This window comes from Gymnoscopelus braueri (genome assembly GCF_963280865.1).
Source record: "Gymnoscopelus braueri genome assembly, chromosome: 13".
Taxonomy (NCBI): Eukaryota; Metazoa; Chordata; class Actinopteri; order Myctophiformes; family Myctophidae; genus Gymnoscopelus; species Gymnoscopelus braueri.
In genome coordinates, this window is record NC_137615.1 from 39,877,080 (window position 1) to 39,899,769 (window position 22,690).

General features: G+C 44.4%; 1 protein-coding gene across 1 annotated transcript in view; it reads right to left on the bottom strand.

Annotated features, from left to right (window-relative positions):
- The window catches only part of coro7 (coronin 7), a 179,952-nt gene that overhangs the window by 111,428 nt on the left and 45,834 nt on the right, over window positions 1-22,690 (bottom strand). Inside the window, exons 8-9 of the mRNA XM_080446805.1 lie at window positions 4,362-4,445; window positions 4,026-4,108 (exon numbers count right to left, since the gene is read on the bottom strand). Coding sequence (XP_080302931.1) covers window positions 4,026-4,108; window positions 4,362-4,445 — 167 coding nt within the window. The remainder of the gene's footprint in view (window positions 1-4,025; window positions 4,109-4,361; window positions 4,446-22,690) is intronic.

The following is a 22,690-nucleotide window of genomic DNA, read 5'->3' on the forward strand; positions in this document are numbered from 1 at the left end:
CACTCCCATGATCGCTACCATTTCTGAAAAAATGGAGCCATACCAAGGACCAAGGAGAGTGGCGGAGGGTGGGGGTCGACACTCAAGTGCTTCAATAAGGGAGACATTGCATCTGAACTGCAGGTCAAACACCCCAATGATTATGTCCCAGTGGTGGAAAAAGTACTCGAATGTTTTACTTGAGTAAAAGTATCAATACTGCAATGTAGAAGTATGCAATGTTACAAGTAAAAGTCCGGAATTCAAAATTGACTTGAGTAAAAGTACAAAAGTATTGGTATAAAAATGTACTTAAAGTACCAAAAGTAAAAGTACTAAAATGTTTGAAAATAGCAGATCTACAAGCTCACAACGCGTCGCATCGCGACGCGTTGTGAGCTTGTAGATCTGCTATTTTCAAATAGCCTAGGTATAAAATAGGGCTAAAGTGGTTAATGTATGTTTCATAATGTAATATATTTATATCTGCAAAGTAACTAAAGTTTTCAAATAATTGTAGTGGAGTAAAAGTACAATATTTGCCTCTGAGATGTAGTGGATTAGAAGTAAAAGTACTGAAAATTGGAAATACCCCAGTCAAGTAAAAGTACCTCAAAATTGTACTTAAGTACAGTACTTGAGTAAATGTACTTAGTTACTTTACAGCACTGTTATGTCCACTGGAAGATTTCATGTCTTTTTTTTTTTTTTTTTTTAAAGCCACTATCAAAATAGTGGTGGGTGAAAGGCCAACAGTGGAATTGGGTAAAATTACTTCAATGATCTTGGACGTTTTCGGCTGCTGAGCGAGAACGTGAACAAAGCCACACATGGAGCCACCCAGTAAAATCAGTTGAATTAACCCATTAGATCCGGGAACGCATGCTGTGTCAGTTACGATTTTTAGCTATAACCATCATTTTATACTTTTGGGCCATTCAAAAATAGCAGATCTACAAGCTCATAGCGCGGCGCTATGAGCTTATCGTGAAAATCTTTGCATATATATGTTTTCTAAAGCAAAATGTCTTCTAAATCCTAACAGTTTTTTGAAAAAAACTTATGTTTCTAATCTTTATCAGTGGTTCTCAAACTTTTTTCATGTCACTTTGTCGCTTTTTCCACCCCCAAAATGATATGTATTTGTCCACGGACCCCCCCCATCTCAAAATACCTTGTTCCAGGGACCCCCCAAGAAGCAAAGATTTGCAAATGTATACAAAGATTTGCACACATTTTCCCAATTTCTTTTTCAAAAATAGCCAAAAAATGACACGCATGCGTCCCCAGTCTTAATGGATTAACACGGACGGCCCAGCTTGTGACCAGATGAGCAGGTCAGTGGTTAAAGATCCTCACACACCACCAATACATTCTCTCCATAGCGTCATCATCACAACCCACACAGCAGCAGCTACAGACACTGAGTAAACGTCAGCATTCCTCCATCTACAGTCAGGAAACACCAGGGGAGTCATGTTTAGCTGAAAATACAACCATAAAAAGCACGGGGGTCGCACGGGACATGTGCATGTGTCTACCAACATGGCGGCGGCGGCGGCCAGGGTTGCCAGATCTGCTTATTATAATTTCCCCGCAAGACTTTATTTGAAAATAGCCGATCTACGCGACGCGTTGTGAGCTTGTAGATCTGCTATCTTCAAATAGCTGATGTATGTTCAAGTGCTCATGTGGCCCATAGTCGCTTCTTTTGGGCTGGTTTTCCTAGACCTGGTTGCTTGTTTCTCTCACAGAATCTGGCAACGCTGGCGGCGGCGCCTCCGGTGCGATTCCGAGAGACTGGTCATTATCTCTATCACCTTCCTGTCTCCTCTTATTGTATCAAAATAAAAGTAAAAAACTGCCTCAAGAAATCAAATCACAAAACAACAAAACTCGAGTACATGTTGTACGATACATTTGACGAGAGGCAACAGAACAGATATCCATCAGTTCCATGCCGGCACCAGACAAGGTGTTGGACCGCAGACAGGCAACTATCTGTCACTGTCACACGAAGGAATTAGAGATGAGTGGTTGGCGGGAAGTGGGGGGGGGGGGGTGGGGGGGGGGGTGTAAGGGGGTGTCCGCTGTGTCAACTCCTAAATAACTTGTCTCGCACACAAACACATTCCCAACAGGGAGGAGGAAAGACCTGCCAAATACTGTCATTCCTACCATGAGAACGACCCTCTGTTGCAGTATAGACGTGTCGATGCTACTTCTTCGAACTTGTAGGCCTTAGGGGGTGATTGATATACGGTTGTGCACCGAAAAGCCGCAACGTGTCGTGTTGCGAGCTTGGAGAGAGCAGCTATTTTCGGGTTACTGTGAATCAGTATGTCTTTAACATCCCCATACATATTGCACACACACACACACACACACACACGACTATGTATACTTAATTTGGACATCAACGCTCTCTCGTCCTGGAGAAACAGAAGTGATGCCAGAGCAGCGAGTGCCACGGAACAAATCACACAACGTGTGTCTATGTGAGTACGCTCTGTGCTGCTGCCTCTCTGCCTTTATAGAGTCATCTACTGTGCGACCGCCTGCCTGCCTGCCTGCCTGCCTGCCTGCAGCCCGGGACTCGACTGGTCTGGCCTAGTTTGGCCTGGCTCTCTGCACAATGAAATGGCCTTGGCTCACCAACACATTTTGTAATAACACTGAAACGCATGGGCTGGATCTGACAAAGGAACGCATACACCCACCCACTCTTCCATTCTCTCTCTCTCTCTCTCTGTCCATCCCTCCCTCCACCCCCCTCCTCTCCTCTCTGGAGCCCGGCCACGCTCCCCGCTTTCCTCTGGTCCCCCGGCAGCCGCGTTTGGAAAAATAAACGGAGGCAGTGAGTGATTGGGGGAGGTCAGCGGCAGCAGAAACGACGGACTGTGATTGAGGAGAACAGTGTGTGTGTGTGTGTGTGCTGTCTGCGGTGTGTGTGTGTGTGTGTGTGTGTGCTGTCTGCGCGTGTCTGCGCGCTCGCGCGCGCGTGCGTGCGTGCGTGCGTGCGTGCGTGTGTGTGTGTTGCCTGACCTTTCACCTTGATTATGGACAGATTATGGACGGCAGAATAGACACACTTGCTCTTGTCAGAAAGGACAGCGAGAAGAGAGGATAGCTGTGTGTGTGTGTGTGTGTGTGTGTGTGTGTGTGTGTGTGTGTGTGTGTGTGTGTGTGTGTGTGTGTGTGTGTGTGTGTGTGTGTGTGTGTGTGTGCGCGAGCGCGCTCTGATCCAGGAAATTACAGGAATGTGTAGAGACAGTGTCAGAACATCTGGGAGGTCCGCATTCTGGACTGAGGCAGGGATGCCTCGCATTGTGTGAAGCCCCGTTTCTGCGTGTATCATTCCACATATACATGCAAATGTGCACATACACACACATACCACACACATACATGCTGAGAGCATGTGATCTCTCTCAGACTGAGTGGCAGACGCTACACTGTGCTACACTCTGTCAGTGTCAGTTCTATGGAGTTGGACGGTGGATGTCATTTGAACGTTTAGCATCTCCGCCATTGCTGTGTAGTCTAAAATCCCTATGGAACGCATGCATGGGATTTTCACGTTTTTTGCATAATCGTCATAATCAATTCCATGTAAAAAAAAATGTCATATTTTCAAAAAATTTCAAAAATAGTGGAAATAGCCGATCTATAAGCTCAAAACGCGTCGCGATGCGACGTGTTTTGAGCTTATAGATCGGCTATTTCCACTATTAATGTTTATTTTTAAGTATAAAGTAATTAAATATGTGTTATTTGTCATATCTGCCCTGTGCAACTTTTGTTTACGAAAGCTAAAAGCCAAACAGAAATGTCATTTTTATTCATAATATTCCATTAATTTTCAACGACAGAAACACAATTAAATCGTTAATCGCAATTATTTGAGTGATAATTAATCGTCAACTTAAATTCGTAATCGTGACAGCCTTAGTTGTATGCATCTCTGTCTCTGTGTTTCATACTGTGGCACACACACACACACACACACACACACACACACAGTTACATACTAAGGCAGTACTCACCCACTGGCAGTGCCTAGAGACACCGAGCCTAGAGAGGAGCTCAGCTTTCTGCAGTCCCAGACTCTCACCTCACGACCACGCATCTAGACACAATAATACACGCCGTTGAAAATGGTGTACACACACACACACACACACACACACACACACACACACACACACCCCAGTAGCTGGGTACACCCGAAAACAGTGGTTAACACGAAAGTTTAGGATAATGCACAGACATACACTACATGCAAGCACACATTGCACGCACACACACACACACACACACACACACACACACACACACACATACACACACACAAGTATACGTATACATGTGGATTTCCTCACCATATCAAATCCGGTGGTGATTAAATGGTCGTCTTTGGCCCAGAGGATGCGCGAGTCCTTGTTGTTCTGTAGACCTTTGGCGCACTTTAAACACAGAATCACAGACGTGTACATTTTAAACATTCACATTTTTGCCGTAGGTTAACAATGCCACATAAGAAAGAGAATGAATGAAGGCCCAATTCCAATGTCCTCCCTTTAAAGCCTTAAGACCTGAGCCCTAGCAGAATTAAATGACATCACCTGGTAAGTGCTGGGGTGTGAAAGGCTGCAAGGGCTCTAAATGGTAAATACAGTAGGAATGGGACAGCACTTTGAGGCAAGGCCTTCCTTCATGACACTTTCCATCATTTTTAAAACTCTTTCTGTCCTTATTTACAGTTTAAAGGCTATGAGTAATAATAATTATTATTCCATCTAGGTTATTCTGTTCACTTTAATTTGTGTTTAGTTAAAAGTATATATATTTGTACTTGTTCTTCGCTATTCCGTCTCTCTGTCAGAACAGTGTTTGTTGACATTCTAACCAGGCTGCATGACTAATATGCATACTTAATGATTGACATTTGGAAGATACCCTGGTAACCCTGTATTTACATTACAAAGATATGATCGGTGGGTAATTCCCTCGAGCAAAGTCTGCATCGATTGCAGACTTAATGGAATGGGTGCATAAAGGGCTCTTGAGGACCGTGCACTTGATGCACTTGAAGATTTTGACAACGAGACAGCCCTAAGCCCTCGCAGACTTCACGCGAACCTGCGTTTAAAGTCAGCGACGGGGACACTGGAATTGGGTCGACAACATCTCCAAAATTCTTTAATCTCAGACCGAACCGGGTGAACCCTTAGCCGTGACCGTACCTCAAGTTATACACAGATAAAGCGTGTGATGAGCGAGTGATTGACGGAGGAGGAGCAGGCTATGCAGGTACCTCTGACAGATCCAGGACAGGACAGACAGGACAGAACACAACTTGTTCTGTCCTGTAGAAGTGCTTGTTATTGTTCATGTAGCACACGAGGTGACATTTGCCCCCGAGTGCAGCTTAGATTACTAAGCAGTGACATTATGCCTGCGTGTGTGTGGTGTGGTGTGGTGTGGTGTGGTGTGTGTGTGTGTGTGTGTGTGTGTGTGTGTGTGTGTGTGTGTGTGTGTGTGTGTGTGTGTGTGTGTGTGTGTGTGTGTGTGTGTGTGTGTGTGTGTCATTGATACTGTTGCTACATGGCTGTTTTTTCACAGGGAAGATGTGTCAAAACAACATTGGTGTTTTGATTTGTTATTACAAGGGGTCCTCGACTAAAAACAGACTAAAGTTTAGCCATAATGGCTAAGAAACCGTGTTGTGTTAGCATGAGATAACGTGCATGTTTGTAAAGGAAGATGTGTATGATGTAGTCAAGCAGGCTGCAGGCCAAAGATGGCCAGATGTTTGTGAGTTAGTGAGTAATGTATTAAAGGTATCATGACATTCATTTTCACTTTTTTTATTTTCAATGTTTTATTTGGGGTTTTATGACCTCAATTACACCCAAAAAAACTGAACTTAAAACATTCAGTGGATTTTCTGTGGTCTGGGGATTTCTGAATAATTAGGCTGAAAAGTAATCTGAGCTTGGCCCTTCGACAGTGAGGCACTGTCGAATAATCCCGCCCACTCTCCTCCTCGCCCCTCCCCTCCCCTATCCTTTCCTTTGGGGGGGGCGGAGCAGAGGCGATGATTGACAGGCAAAATCCCTCACCAGCGACACCCGCAGGCAAAGATTTCTTTTTTCATTGCAGTTGAAAAGGCTTTAGAAATGTGAGAGAAAAACACCTGCCATGGATCACTGGAATGGAATTTTCACTTAAAACTTTTTGTACACTTTTGAAGGACCAGGACAAAGACTTTGAATGTAGTGTAAAAGTGAATGTCATTAAACCTTTAACCACTTTCAATCTGGCACCCCTATTTTGTGCATGACAAAATACGCGTAATGTTTTTCAAAAACCAAACAAAAAATGTTAAAACGTTTTCAAAAATACCGAAAGTAGTCAATCTATATAGGGTACACACACAGTGTTGCCAGATTCTGTGAGAGAAACAAGCAAACAGGTCTAGGAAAACCAGCCCAAAAGAAGCGACTATGGGCCACATGTGCACTTTAACATATGCATCAGCTATTTGAAAATAGCAGATCTACAAGCTCACAACGCGTCGCGATGCGACACGTTGTGAGCTTGTAGATCGGCTATTTTCAAATAAAATCTTGCGGGGAAATTATAATAAGCAGACCTGGCAACCCTGTACACACACATTTTTACAGATGAATTTTCAAAACGTTACCAAAACATGTTTCCCCCCAATTTCCAGACCTATACACTGTAGCAATCATATGGCGCAATAATGACTCTTGCTCCAGTGTGCTATGCCTCAGGACAGCAGTGTACCAAAACATTTTTATACTTGATCAAAAGCCAGACATGATTGAAGACACACTTCCCAGGCATTGCGGATAGGCAAACTGGTCGCGCTTCAACATCCCTGCCCTCTGTTGCACAACCACACGTATCACGTGATCGATTGATTTTCGAGACAGACAGCGACAAACACCCTGGACATCAACTGACAAAAAGAACAGATCTAGAAGAATTGCACACCGTGATGCATTGTAAGCTTGGAAATCTGTTCTTTTTTGTCACATGGATGACTTTAAAATACAATCAGGCTTAGTAGAAGACCTTTGAACACCTTGGTAACAGCATCCTCTGCCCCCCCGTCCCCCCCACCCCTACTTCTACCTTTTGCTGTTAATGAGCTTTTACTAATATGTATTGAATTGTATGTATGTATTCATTGTATGTCTTGCTGATGAATTGAGTACAATGGATCACAATGGAAACCTGGGGCTTTTTTTGTGTTATCCTTTTAGCATAACTTTTGACTGTACTACCTGTACTGTTAATAATCTTGTTCATAAAAGTATTCAACCAATCAATCAATCAAAAAACATGATCCAGTATAAATTCGGGGTGCGTTCTGAAGTGGCGGCATTACAAAATTCAGAGCACTGAGTTTCTAGTTTCTACTCCCTCCTGTTGTGACTGACTGACAGTGTGAATGAGTTCTTGTTGCCCTAGTCTAGTCTTCTTTGTCTTGTCTCCGTTTTTTTCCTCTTTCTGCGGACTGCGCCCCGGGCCAGTGTAATAACTGGATGGGGGGCACACTACAAATCCTGAACCTATGAACCTATGTTCTCTAGGTACACCCGGAACACACACTGACTGCCCCGAGTCAGGAGACAGGTTGTCCAGAGCGTCTGAATAATGGAGGTTGGTTGCAGCTTGTGTGGTACTCTAGACCAGGGGTCTTCAATGTTTTTCAGGCCAAGGACCCCCTAGCTGAGAGAGAGATGAAGCAGGGACCCCCCTCTATATTAATAAAATTGTGTTTGAGATTAAACTTTCTTTTTTTACTCTTTGCCAAAAAAAGCAGATCAGAAGCTCACAAGGGCTCACAGCATGAAGCGTTGTGAGCTTGTAGATCTGCTATTCTTGGCTAAGGTTCTCCTCAGAAAAGGGATGCTAGGGTTCAAGTGGTTAAGATTTGGCGGCCCCCCTGTAGTAACTCTGAGGACCCCCTAGGGACCCCTGCTCTAGACAGTATTCAAGATGCACCTCCTATGTGTAACAAAACAGGCAATAATCATGTTTATACATGGGGTGAATTGGATGAATATTAAAAGATGCTAAATGTAACGTTAGTTAATGCGTATCTATTCTGACCGTTCATAAATGAACTGATATCAGAGCACTCCATGATGTCAACAACCAGAGCGCTCTGAAACCCGAGCAGATTCCCAGAGCGTGCGTCCCGAACGCACCTTGGGTTGCATTGACGCAGGCCTGTGCGGTGCAAGCACTAACATTTTTATCATGTCACATATTTCCCGTAATGCAAGACATGTTTTGGACAACTGATTTATGAAGAAAAACAACAGCTAAAAACAATGAATGAAACATTTTTTTCCAAAACATTTGATTAATTCCAAACCTTTTCCAGGCCTAGAAAACTTATTTTTCTCATTTAAAAAATATTTCCAGGGTCTTTCATGGCCGTGGGAACTCTTGTCTATAACCTCACCACGCATCTCTCACACGTTGTGAGCTTGTAGATGGATATTTTCACTGCGCAACACCATTGTACGACGAAGTAGGGTTTAAGTGGTTAGTGTACAGTATGTGCGTAAGTCTAGTCTGCCATTTGGTAAATAGATGTAATGTAACTGTCCGCCTGGGATCGAGTCCAAATGCAAAAATTGCTGGCTCACACACAGAATGCCAATCAAACGCTAAATATATACTGTATGTGGTTCTTAAGTAATTACGGCTTTATTCATCTTTCTGGAAAAACTTAATACTGCAGCGCCCTATCTTTCAAAGCAAGGAGCCCATGATCCGAGCCCCTAACCCAGCAAAAGGCGTGCTACTTAGACTTATCTGTCAGGGCATAACTACTTCTAGATCTTAATGTCTCAACCCTGAGCCTCGGTGAGCCCCCTGGTATCTGCGTGCAAAGTTCTAGAGTTACACAGAGCTTCCACACAAGGTAATGGAGGACAGCGATTGAGTTTTCCATGGAACTAGAGCCATCATCCTACAGTGCGCCCCGCCACCACCAAGATCACACACACACACACACACAGCCGTAAAAACAGTAATCTGTCGCTGTGCCAGCCCTCTGAGGAGCTTGACTTGACGGCTGTGTCCAATAAAGATAGATGTTTTGAACTTGCGATGTGTCCGAAGACCTTCGTGACCTTGTTGTCATTCACAACACTTTACGTTAAAACAAATTTAACGAACAAAACGTCAAAGAAACTGAGCTCTAGCACACCGCTGAAAATACCAGGTACTGTCAAGTTACAGCTAGAGTGTTCCCCCCCCCCCCCCCTACCATCATTCATTATAGCTGAATCCCCTGGCAGACTGTATTTGTCAAAATCTGGAAGTGATTCAAATAGCGTTTGACAAATAGGGATGAACGAAAGAATATCAAATCCAGTCAGAGAACAGCCACGCACATGTGTGCGGGGAAGGACGCATGTGCAGCCTATCAAATCCCCACTAGCCCCCCCTCCCTGCTCTCGTCTCTGACGTATCTTCCTCGCCACACGCCCCAGCACCAGCGGTTAGGGGGATCAAGCGCTGGGGGGGGGGGGAATTGGGTTCTGGTTCTTCTTTTGCCTTCTCAATCAAACATTTCATCGCTTGTTGCTCCCTAAAAAATAAAAACTCCCTCTCCAACGGCGCTTCCTCCTGCAGTGCATGTGTGGACGATAAAATGACACGCACATGTTCCCACTCCAAAATATATGCATGCACACACACACACACAGATGCTGATGATGATATATCGGCCTGCATTAAGGAGGGTGTGCAGGAAGTTGCAAACACACACACGCACACACACACACACACACACAATGTTGCACACATCTTCAAGCAGCAGGTTGAAGCAATTACTCCAGGGGGTGAAATACCTCATCCATTTACATAGCAGAAGATAGAGGCTGTGGTTGGCTGGCAGTTAATTCGGCGTGCAGTGTAATAACGACAGGTTCAAGTTTGCTCGACGCAGCCCGTCAGGAGTGAGCATTTAGGACAGGGTGGATTGTAGGGAGGTGGATATTAGCCTCTGGATCCGCTCCCTGCCGATTTCAATGGAATGGAATCTTGAGAAAGTCCTCTCCCTTTCCCAGGGGCAACCACGCGAGTCACTGTACCACAAGCTCAGCAGTAGAGAAACAAAAAGGCATCTCAAATGTGCAACGGCTTCAGCCACAGGGTTTTAAAGTGGGGGCTGCCAGAGGGTGTATTTTTTTCAATTCAAATTCGATTCATATAGATTATTGTGGCACTTTAACCCATTAAGACCTGGAACGCATCTGTCATTTTTTTATTTTGAGCTAAAAAGCATTATTTTACACTTTGGCTGTTCAAAAATAGCAGATCTACAAGCTCATAGCACGGCACCGAGTGCCGCGCTATGAGCTTGTAGATCTGCTATTTTTGAAAAATCGAGAAAATGTGTGCAAATTAATATATTTATTTTCTTTTAAAGCGAACATTTTTAACTAAAATCTTTGCTTCTGGGGGTCCCTGGAACAACATATTTTGAGATGGGGGTCCGCGGCCAAATAAACAACATTTTGGGGGTCCTTGACATGAAAAAGTTTGATCACCACTGATATAGAAACATACGTTTTTCAGAACACAGTTAGGATTTAGATTGACATAGAAGACATTTGTAGAATCGGCTTCAGGTCTTAAAGGGTTAACCACTTTTAACTCAACGTCCCTATTTTGGACATGTCATTATCATCAAACTTTTTCAAAATCAGCAAATATAGCCGTTCAAAACACATCACAATGCGTTGTGAGCTTATAGATTGCTGTGATTTGTTTAAAGCCATTTCACAGTTTGGGGGGCTGCAGATTTATTTGGGGGTCCCTGGCATGGAAAGGTTTGGGAACACCTGGTATAAGCCACGATCCCAGTGTGCCCCCCCCCCCCCCTTCAGTGACCATCCCTGTCGAAGCATATCGACGTGCACATATGGGCCGCATTGCAATTTTACAGCTACATTTATCACACTCTGCAGTGAAGCGACTGGACGTCGCTATAACGTGCAGAGAGGATGAGCTTACATCAATTGCATGGTTTTAAAAAGTAAATTCTCGAGTGTGCATTTCTCCAAGGGGTAATATGTCTCTGTGCATACCAGGCTTTTATCGGACACCATCTGTAAGGTATACACAGATGTTTTCAGGCTGCTGGTGTGCCTCCAAATAGCTTTATTCACCAGAGGGGGATTAGTGCATATTCTACTGACCTGGCGTCCAAACAGGTTTTCTGAAGCGACGCGACCAAAGTAAAGACAGCGCGTTGATAATAAGTCCTGGATTAAATAAACACCGCGGCTACGTCTGCGCATAATTTTTCAGCCTTGGAGGCCAAGTCGGCACTGCCTTCTGCAGGTAAAGTTAACTCGCATTTGCCTTGATGTGAAGTCTGTGTGAGTTAAGTGGGATGAAAAATAGCGCAGACGCATGGGTAGAGGTCCAGGATAATTGACGACCCCGGAAAAAGCGATAGATCACAGAATAGGGAGGTGGGTGGGTGTGGGGTTGAGCGCGCTAACATGGAATAAACACACACAGGAGACAGTTGGTTGGCTGATTTCCTTACAGGGGCAAAAACAACGGAGAGCTGGTGCTCTGCCCAAACTAGGATCTGACTACTGTAGGTATACTGCACACTATCTGCTGCGATGGTCCATTCATTATACGGTCACGGTCACATTTAAGCTCTGCAGAGCAGCAGGGACACATTCGGCATCACTTTGTGTTCATTTTTTTCAAGTTGACGCACTTGCGTCCCTGAACACCAGAGAATGACAAATAGCATTACATAATAATTGTCAGTTCACAGGATTTAATGGACTGGTCAAAATGAAGGGAAATTATCTAATAAGCCATTAAAAAAAAGCCTCTAATTGATGGACCCTTTTATGTCCACCCAACAACACACACACACACACTCATATATTGTACACAGCCTTACTGGCAGTCCTCCCCTAAAAAACACACACACACACACACACGCACACGCACACGCACACGCACACACACGCACGCACACGCACCCTTTGCTTCAGCAGTCTGTCCTCCCACTCATGCATGCGATCTCCATCACCTCTGCGTGAACCTGCCTCAGAGCAGACGTTTTGCCATTACAGCATGGCCCAGACCTGCGCTGGGCTGGGCTGTGCAGCGAGGCCCGGCCAGCTCTACGGGTTCACGGCTAGCGGGCCTGATGTCTCCCCCAGCTGACAGCTATATACATGTTCCATACAGGAGATCACACGTCGGGCCCTACTACACCGACATGATGTCACGTCGCTCCTTAGCCCATTAAGACCGGGGAACGCATCTTGCGTGTCATTTTGAGATTTCTTTGGGCTATTCAGAAATAGCAGATCTACAAGTTCGTGTACGAGCTTGTAGATCTGCTATTGTTTTGGAAAAATCGTGGACATTTTGTGCAAATCTTTGAATATATCTATTTTTTTAAAGCAATTTTTTTTACTCAAATCTTTGATTCTGGGGGGTCTCTGGAACAACATGTTTTGAGATGGGGGTCCGCGGCCAAATACATATAATTTTGGGGGTCCTTGACAAGAAACTGTTTGAGAACCACTGATTATAGCAACATATGTTTTTTCAACAAAAAAAAATTGGATTTAGAATACATTTGTAAAATCCCCAGAAGCAAAGATTTGAGTTAAAAATGTTCGCTTTGAAAAATATATATTCAAAGATTTGCACACAAATTTTCACGATTTTTCAAAAACAGCAGATCCACACTCTGTGCCGCGCTATGAGCTTGTAGATCTGCTATTTTTGAATAGCCCAAAGAAATCTTAAAAATGACACACAGATGCGTTCCCGGTCTTAATGGGTTAGACCTGAAGGCACGCGCCTTTGATGATAATGATGTCATCATCGTCACGGCTTGGCAGCAACTATGGAAGGGAAGCGACGAAAAGGGGGGGAATTTGGGGGCTTTTGCTGGATTTTTGTGATGTTCTGTTGGACCAAGGCCCAATAAACAGCGCTTCAGGTTACAGACTGAGGGGTGTGTGTGTGTGTGTGTGTGTGTGTGTGTGTGTGTGTGTGTGTGTGTGTGTGTGTGTGTGTGTGTGTGTTGGGGGAGGGGTTACGCCCTCAGCCCAGCCTTCAGTTAAGTCCTCTGCAAACAAGCCCGGGGGCGGCCAAAGGACACAACATCTGGACCTGAATGCGGATGTGTTTCTTATGCTACTGCCCCCGATTTATACTTGGTTGTGCGCCGTGTCACGCGCCCAAAAATAGCTAATCGACAAGCTCAAAACACGTCGCAGTGCAACATGGTTGTGCGCTTGCAGATCAGCAATTTTGGGTGTGCAACACCGACACGCAACCAAGTATATAACACTCTTATATTACACTTGAAGGTGTTGTTTACTGTTGTTACTGCCCTGACAGTGATGTGGTTAACATCACTGTCATGATGGAAATAGCCATTGTAAAGAATATGTACACCCCGTTACCACCAAAAAGTTAAGCTAGTTGAGCCAGAAGACCTGATCAGGTGATCCGTCACATAGTCACTCCATCTGATTGGGGTGGGATATTTAAACCTCCCTGCTTACTGCTCATTCTTTCTGCTGCTGCTCTGTCATCTTGCTGCTCTGCTGCAGCTCTGCTACTTTGCGCTCTGACGTTTTTTTTTGCACTCCCACCACCACCCCGGCATCCACCTGTGGGCTCCTCCGTCTCCATTCGATTCCCTCAGGGGGCTCTATTTCATTCCCTGTTATACCTATTTGGTATTATTTATTATACATTTAGTACAATATTTACATGCTTACAGGGAATTCATGAATTCAGACAGATCCTTGACGCCAAATATGCTTATAGATATTTATGCTCAATAAATATTATATTTATGCTAAAAAAAATATATTATTAAATCCAAGAGTTATCAGACTGAACTGATACTAAAGTTATTCAACAAAATCTGAATACATGACGGTAAAATCTAGTGTAACGTAGAAGATTCCGAGCCTAGAAAAACAATGTAACGCTAGCTAGACAGATTAGGTGTGTCACATTCGGGCACGGCTGATGTATGCTTTATGGTGATTTCAGCACAGCTGGAAAGGCTATTTCGACCAATCCAACCGCTTGGCTGGAACTACCCATTGTATAATCAGTGTTTTTCTATATGGATTTCATTGTGCGTGCGTGTGTGTGTGCGCGTGTGTTGCCACAGTATATCCTCTCTGCAGCCGTAAATTCAATTGACATCCACGACTCCACCTGTGGGACTCCTGTGGTTGAACTTGCCTGCATGCCCCCAATCCATCCCAACACACTCAGAGCGAGAGAGAGCAAAAGCAAGAGAGAGACAGAGAGAGGGGGGGGGGGGGCACCAAGCATAGAGGCAATGGTGGAAAGTAACTAAGTGCATTTACTTAAGTACTGTACTTAAGTACAATTTTGAGGTATTTGTACTTTCCTTGAGTATTTCCAATTTCTAATACTTTTACTTCAACTCCACTACATCTCAGAGGCAAATATTGTGCTTTTACTGCACTACAATTATTTGAAAACTTTAGTTACTAGTTTCTTTTCAGATATACATTCAGATATTATGAAACATACATTAACCACTTTAGGCCTATTCTATACACAGGCTATTTGAAAATAGCCAATATACAAGCTCGATGCGACGCGTTGTGAGCTTGTAGATCGGCTATTTTCAAATATTTTACTACTTTTACTTTTGGTACTTTAAGTACATTTTGATGCCAATACTTTTGTACTTTTACTCAAGTAAATTTAGAATTCTGGACTTTTACTTGTAACAGAGACTTTCTATATTGCAGAATTGGTACTTTTACTTAAGTAAAAAAATTGAGTACTTTTCCCACCACTGCATAGAGGGAATAGAGCCCAACGCAAGAGGGAAGCTGGGATATAAGGTGCTGAATTTTCTTGGTTGGAGGGATCTCTCCTAGTGATGGTTTGAGGGGGGGGTCAATCACACCGGGTCAAATCCCACCAGTGGAATGACAAAAAGCAGAGGAAATGACATCGTGTCTGTAGGAGTAATAACATAAGCACAGGTGTGCCGAGTTATCTAGATGTGGGAAGATATCGCTTTCCAAATATCAAATAATAATAAACTGACTCATCTGAATGCTTTAACAAGAAATGGGACGTAGAGGTACGTGAATTGGGTGCGCGCGTGTGTGTGTGTGTGTGTGTGTGTGTGTGTGTGTGTGTGTGTGTGTGTGTGTGTGTGTGTGTGTGAGTGCGTGTGTGCATTTGAGTGTTTGTGTGTTGGGGGGGGGGGGTTAACTTAAAAACTAACAACTAAAAGAGGAGATGAAAGCATAGCTTGCTTTGATCGTGCTAATCAGAGTCAAATGAGAAGTATAGACGCTTCAGTCTACTAAGCACACGGGGAAAAAGCACCTTCGTCAGCAGCCTTGAAGATTATGGATTTATGGGTCTATTTCATGTCCTCCTCTCCTCCCAATATAAACAAAAGAGGTTTCTCTCTCTCTCTCTCTCTCTCTCTCTTTCCTTTTCCCCTCAACCGTTTCCCTTTCGAATGCGCCAACAGACGGAGAGCATCTGTGTCGCTCGACGAGAATGTTGATTCACCCAACAGGACCAATATCAGGTGTCTGTGTGTGTGCACATATGGGAACGATCGCAATCTCTCCCTTTCTCCAACTCCTTGCCTCTCGCTCTCTCCAACTCTCTCACTGACTCGAGTTTCTCCGTCGTTCTCCATCGAGTTCGTACCGGTTCCGCGGTAATGGCTTCAAAGAAAAAAAGAAAAAGAAATGCCTCTTAACCCATTAACTCATTCAGTGCCACATGACGTCTATGACGTCACGTGGCCTGACGCCCTGAGCGCCACATGACGTCTAGGACGTCATGAAAAAAAAAAAAAACATGTTCAGAACCCAAGATATGATGATTTGAAGATTTGCTGCTCCATTCACTCTTTGTTTAACTTCTTACTGAAAAAGGCTGTATCTCGGCTCCTAAGCACTTTTTTTTTACAATGAATTTTGGCTGTGGCACTCAGAGCCAAAATACCATAAATAAGCTGGGCACTGAATGAGTTATGACCTGGAACGCACCTGTGTCACTTTTTGATTTGAGCTAAAAAAAGCATTATTTTACACTTTGGCTATTCAAAAATAGCAGATCTACAAGCTCACAGCGCGGCACTGAAAAATATATTGTTTAAAGCAAACATTTTTAACTCTATTCTTTACTTCTGGGGGGTCCCTGGAACAAAATATTTTGAGATGGGGGTCGGCGGCCAAATACATATAATTTTGGGGGTCCTTGACATAAAAAAGTTTGAGCACCACTGATATAGAAACATAGGGTTTTTTCAGAAGACATTTGTAGAATCGCCTTCAGTTCTTAACGGGTTAACGGTGAGCGTTTATTTTTCCTGTTCCGACCAAAGCCGGCCCTTCTCCTGCATTGTAACGTGTAATAGCACATTTTCCTCTCGGATATACGAAAAACGAGTCTCCAAGTCGATGAAATGTCAGTCACATAAGCCTTATTGGCCCCTGAGCTGGCCGATGGCCGATTCGGTGTTCGGAAAAACAAAAACAGAAAGCATCTCTAGAGAGGGCCTTGTGTGTCGTCCAACTTGGCCGCGGTTCGGCCCCGCGGTGAAAGACGAGCCTGATTGCTGACTCTGCCCCATTCCCTGTTCCTACCGTACCATGCAGACGCACCATAACACATACAATACACTCACACAGCTGCAGCCACTCGTCTCTTCAACCTGCTCCTCGTTTTTCCCTCTCTCTCGCTCTCTCTCTCTCTCTTTCCACTCCTCTAATGGGCACATCCCTCCTTTTCCTTTCATTCCTCGTCCTTCTAATCAATAACTGTTGCCTTGTTCTTTTCATCACTCATGAAAACAGACTCCCGAGTCTCTCTCTCTCTCTCTCTCTCTCTGTCTTTTCATCTACGGCTGATTAGTCCTTTCAGCAATTACTGGGTTTTTAGTTTGTTCCTGCTCTGTCTTCACAGTCCATTTAAGCGCTGACCCCGGGTAGTCAGGAGTCACTCTCTTCTCGAACTTAACGCAGACTGTTGCAGAAGTCGGCCTCTGGAGATGGAGAGGAATTGGGGAGAGGGGAGAGGGGGGGTGGGTGGGGGGGGGGGGTGCTGTGGAAATCAAACCAGCCATTTTATTCTTTCATTTCCTCTGCCGCCCACCACCACCACCACCACCACTTCTTTTTACCGGTAATTGGAACCATCTTTTACAGGGAGAGCTCGCTCCGTTTCTCAACCAGAAGCACCGCAAACCTTTACTCTATATATTCTTCCATCTCTCTCTCTCTCTCCATCTTTGGAAATGAAAAAAAACGTCGGGGTCGGGTCAGAGGCTAGGGGCCAGGGGAGAGCAGTACAGAGTGAATGATGGCCGAGAGTAAATTCACAATTTTACAAGCAACAACAACGGCTCTGAGATGTGACTTTTGTGACGACAAGGTGCAGGGGACTCACACACTACAAGAGAGGAAACTCTCACTTCACATACCGGTACAATTCACGCCGTTTCTGGTCATAAGCTGGTATTTCCATTAAGCTTGATTTATACTTAGTTGTGCGTTGATGCAAAGCTCACGTGACACGTTATGAGCTTGTACATTGTGCTATTTTCAGTGTGCGACACCCGCACGCAACTAAGTATAACTCAGGCTTCATACATTACTCATACTTGCCTTGTCATCTATACCCCCCCCCCCCCCCCTCTCGACTCCCTATCTTGTTTCCTTCGCATCAGCGAAAAAATAAGTAGCGCGGGGGTAAAAAGTCATGTGTGATGTGAGCCAGCGAGACAATAAAGGCCATGTCCACACAACAGACCCCCGGCCGGCAGTGTTGCCAGATTCTGTGAGAGAAACAAGCAACCAGATCTAGGAAAAGCAGCCCAAAACATATACATCAGCTATTTGAAAATAGCCGATCTACAAGCTCACAACTTGAGCTTGTAGATCGGCTATTTTAAAATAAAATCTTGCGGGGAAATTATAATAAGCAGATCTGGCAACCGGCAGGGTTGGCCAGCCCCAAGACCCCAGAGAGAGAACAGTGATAGGACCCGGGGACTCATCCGCGGATAAATATAGTATCTAACTTGAATGGGAAATCCAGAAGACTTTTTCCCTCCAACGGTTGTTATGGTGTTGTGTTTTTTTCTGCAGTCTTCCCACGGCCTCGATGGGAACAGACTTGGAGTGAAAAGAGATACGATGGAAGATGTGCATGGAGAATAATGGGGAACAGAGGACTACTGCATCCTCGGATTTATACCGTGATACATCAATCTGTGAGTGAGAACGGGGTTGGGGGATTTCCTCAATTTCAACCCACACACACACACACTTCACAAGCACTATGTCATGAGTCAAGTCAGTTTTATTTATATAGCACCAAATCACAACAAATGTTATCTCATGACAGTTCACGTAACGGAGGAGGTCACGACCATACTTGGCAAGGAAAAACTCCCCTTGAGAGACATAGCTTATGAAATGTTCTCTATAACACGGCAGGTGCAACGGTTAACGTGAACCTTATTACACATTCACAGTGTCGCGACAAAATAACAAACATTGCAGATCTGCAGTGCAAGCTCACAACACATAACATCGCGACCGAGATTGCGTCACGAAGCATTGTGAGCTTGTAGATCTGCTATTTTTGAAAATTTGGAGGGGGATGATTTTTATTGTACTTCTTCGCCTATAATGACATACCCAAAATAGTCAGGTTGAAAGTGGTTCTCAATTAACCAATGAAATCAACATTTAAGAATGGAAAAATGAAAGCAAGTTGGGACCGTAATTGTGTACAACTTTAAGGTGTGTTGTGAAGTCTGCGGTAGGCAGGGATCTTTGCATTATACAGGGTAACACAGATTACAGGACTCTGGCCGCTGACAAGACTGACAGCGGGCTCAGGTTCCATTCACTGTGGGGACTTCAGTGAGAGATTGATCATCACTCGACCGCCTGCCGCAAAGACGTCACAACTGGTGTTTTCAGAGGGGCAGGGAAAACACTAGCCTTCAGAATCATCCTATCCCATGGAAAAATACAGCAAACGGGAGAAACTAACAGAGAGAGAGAGAGAGAGAGAGAGAGAGAGAGAGAGAGAGAGAGAGAGAGAGAGAGAGAGAGAGGGTCATTCAAAAAGAAATCAATTCCCCTTTTGACGCGCAAGAGAAAAAAGGGAACGAAAGAGTTGAAAACAGAGAAAAGTTGAGGAAAGCTAGAGTGGCAGTTATAGAGAGACGATTCAGGGCTGAGTGTTGCGAATAGGCTGTGTGTCTACGAGTATCTAAAAATACAGGCAGGGAAAATGGTAGTTGCACATCCAGACACCCCAGTAGCCTCGGTGGTGTGCAGCACACAACCCGGGAGGGCCGGCTTTCTCACCGGTGTAGGCTTTCAGTAGCTGGCACAGCACAACCCTGTACCTCCACTGCTGCTGTACCGAGTTCTCCATCCATCTCACTCCGTCAACATTTATACACACACACACACACACACACACACACACACACACACACACTAGTGAAGGTAATCACGATAGCAGATATGCAGTACAGAATTGCTTGTTGAGTTTGCATGTTCTCCCCGTGTCTCCTAGGATAGACACCCTCACAAAAACATGCAGTAATCCTGGTCTCTATACTGCCTCCCCCTGGTCAGCCGGGGCGCCTGATGGAGGGGAAAAGAACTGGTCGGAATAACGTGTTCCTTTCCACGTGCTACGTCTAACCAAGGAACCTCCCCCCCTGTCGGGTGATATAAGAAGCGGCTCGCTAGCTCTCATGCATTGAAGGAGGCATGAGCTCGGCTCTAGGCTCTCCCTAGGCTGGCAGAGGGAGTGTAGCGCCCGGGATTACATAGGCAATTGGCACTGGGTGACAAAATGGGTTACAAAAATCGTGGGATAAAAAATATATTTAAAAAAAGTATTGCTGCTCACATATGTAGAATTAGGTCTTTGCGTTACTACATTTTCAAATGTGTTCTATGAATTGAAAGTGTCTTTAACATACTATAACTCAATCGATTACCCTCATATACCGTAGTCCATTGATCCACCATCCCGTATTGCTCTTTGTTAGCGCTCATCTGCATTAGGGCTGTCAAACGAATATTCGATATTCAAATATTATTCGAATATTGGGAAAATATGTATATTCGAATATGAAAATGTATTTAAAAAATTTTTTTTCTGACAGGGATAATACAAAAAACTATGTATGAAGTTATCAAAACAAACAAAATATATGTTTTATTGGATCCGAGCACTCGATACATTGTTTTTTGTACTGTTTCTGTAAAAAAATATATATATATATATATAAAAAAAATAATAATAATAATTATATATTTTTTCATAATAATAATAATAATATTCGAATATATTCGAATATCTGCAAATTTGACCAATATTCGAATATCATTTCTGAGGAAAGTTGACAGCCCTAATATGCATGCTGAGATAAAGTGAAGATGCAAATGGCCCCTTCATTGCTCTTCAAAGCGATGCCTATAATGCACATGAGAAAAGAGTCTCAGCTCCATTCTGCCGGCACACTTCACCATGGCATATCCCCGACAGCAGGCGGGAAGACGTGCCGTGACTTGTCCCACGGCAAAAGGAACCCTTTTGAATGGTTGAACATTTCCGGGGACAGGTGTCAGTTATCGATGGCTTACGGAGGGTAAATACCTCCATGCAAACACGGGCTGCCAAAAAAGCTAATATCGCACCAGCGCCAATTGCGAGCCCGTCCGGCCGTGGCAACTTCTCCAACTTCTCCGTAATCTTATCCGACGTGCGTATTCGCTGAGGGGAAATCGAAGGGGTGTAAAAAGCATTAATGAGCCTCATGGCCGGCACAGGATGCTTTCTGTCCACTCCTAATGGGAAAAAAAGAAAGCTTTAACCAGAGAGCACTTGTTTTTATTCTGCTTATTTTGGATGACTGCAGGGAGGGAAGAGGTCATCTGCCTAAACAAATATAGCTTGAAGGGAGATGAGAGATGCATAATTCTCAAAGCACCCGGGAACCTGCAGCAGATGAACTGCAGCCGTCTCAGCGGTGGGAATTATGGGAACTCTATTATTCCTCAATCCCATTGGCCTGCGGTGTTATCTAACAGGATGTATCATATCGGGGGGGGATATGAATCCTACATTTGGAGGATGCTTCGACGCTTCATGAACCGTTGCCGAAAACTCCACTCTAATCTTTTTAACCCATTAAGACGCCGATTCTACAAAATGTCTGTTTTTAGAATGTCTTATAAAAACAGCTTTTTGAAAAAAACATATGTTGCTATGTCAGTGCTTCTCAAACCTTTTTCATGTCAAGGACCCCAAAATGTATATGTATTTGGCCAAGGACCCCCATCTCAAAATATTTTGTTCCAGGGACCACCAGAAGCAATGATTTGAGTTCCAAATGTTTGCTTGAAAAAATATATATTCAAAGATTTGCACAATTTTTTATGATTTCTCAAAAATAGCAGATCTACAAGCTCATAGCGCGGCACTTGGTGCCTTCTCCCGGTCTTAATGGGTTAAGAATAGGTTTGGATATAGCGCGACGGCGTCACGATATTTGCTCCAGGCCTATACAAATCAGTTTAACAGTTGTGCTAAGTGAAATAAAAAACCCTGGATTGGGTACAGAGGCTGTGATTATTGAGCCACGGTGCTAATTGGCCGGAGTGGCCACAGACGAAGAGATCCTTGCCAGCCAAGCCAACCCAAACCAGCCCTGGGCTGTGGTCACCCTATACTCTGGGTCCTGGGGACACAACAAGCAGGGCCCCATGCAGCAGTCACACACCGCAACTGTGGAAGGACTGGGAAGTCTGGCACCAAAATGCAACGTATTCACAGGCAGAGCTCTACATCTGGGGAAGACTCCCCCCCCCCCAAGGTCACAGAGGTCGGTCTGGAGTCTGGATGAGTAACACCGGACAGCGCTTATTAGCCGAACCCTGGAACCATCTCGATCATTATGTCCGTGGAGCCAGAACAGGAAAAAAAAAGAACTGCTTGAACGCTGAACGTTCAGCCCCAAAAAGAGGTACGCAAGAGAGCCAGAGCTTTTTAAGCGTGTTGTACTTTGGTGATCTGAAGAGTTTTTTGATGGTCACTGCGGTTGACTCTCAAAGCAATGAATATTCTAGAGATGAACCCGGTGGCTGGCTCCCTTTGAATTCTTAGAACCATTCATGGGGAAGGATAAGGACGATAATGACAGAGGAAGCGTCGATACACCGCTGACATCGGCGAAAACTCTGAAACCTGGAGCGTAGCACCGCAAACTGCACACCAGACCTGCTTGGTTAAAAGACAAGAGGATGATTCTCAGGCAGGTTTTCCTGCAAAGAGAGGTGACGTTAAATAAAACAGGAGCATATGAACAACATATGAAATCCCCAACCCGTCCCTGCAGCCTTCCTCTTAATGCATTTTGTCATTTACATCTCGTCCATAATTACGACGGATACGGTTAGCTGGCTTTAATCCATCACTGAAAACCCCACATCAGAGAGGCCTCACATCTTCAAAGTGCCCCCACCGCGTATTGTATGGAGTTCTGCACAGCGGGTTTCTTTCGGTAGGCACATATGTATACGGCATGTCA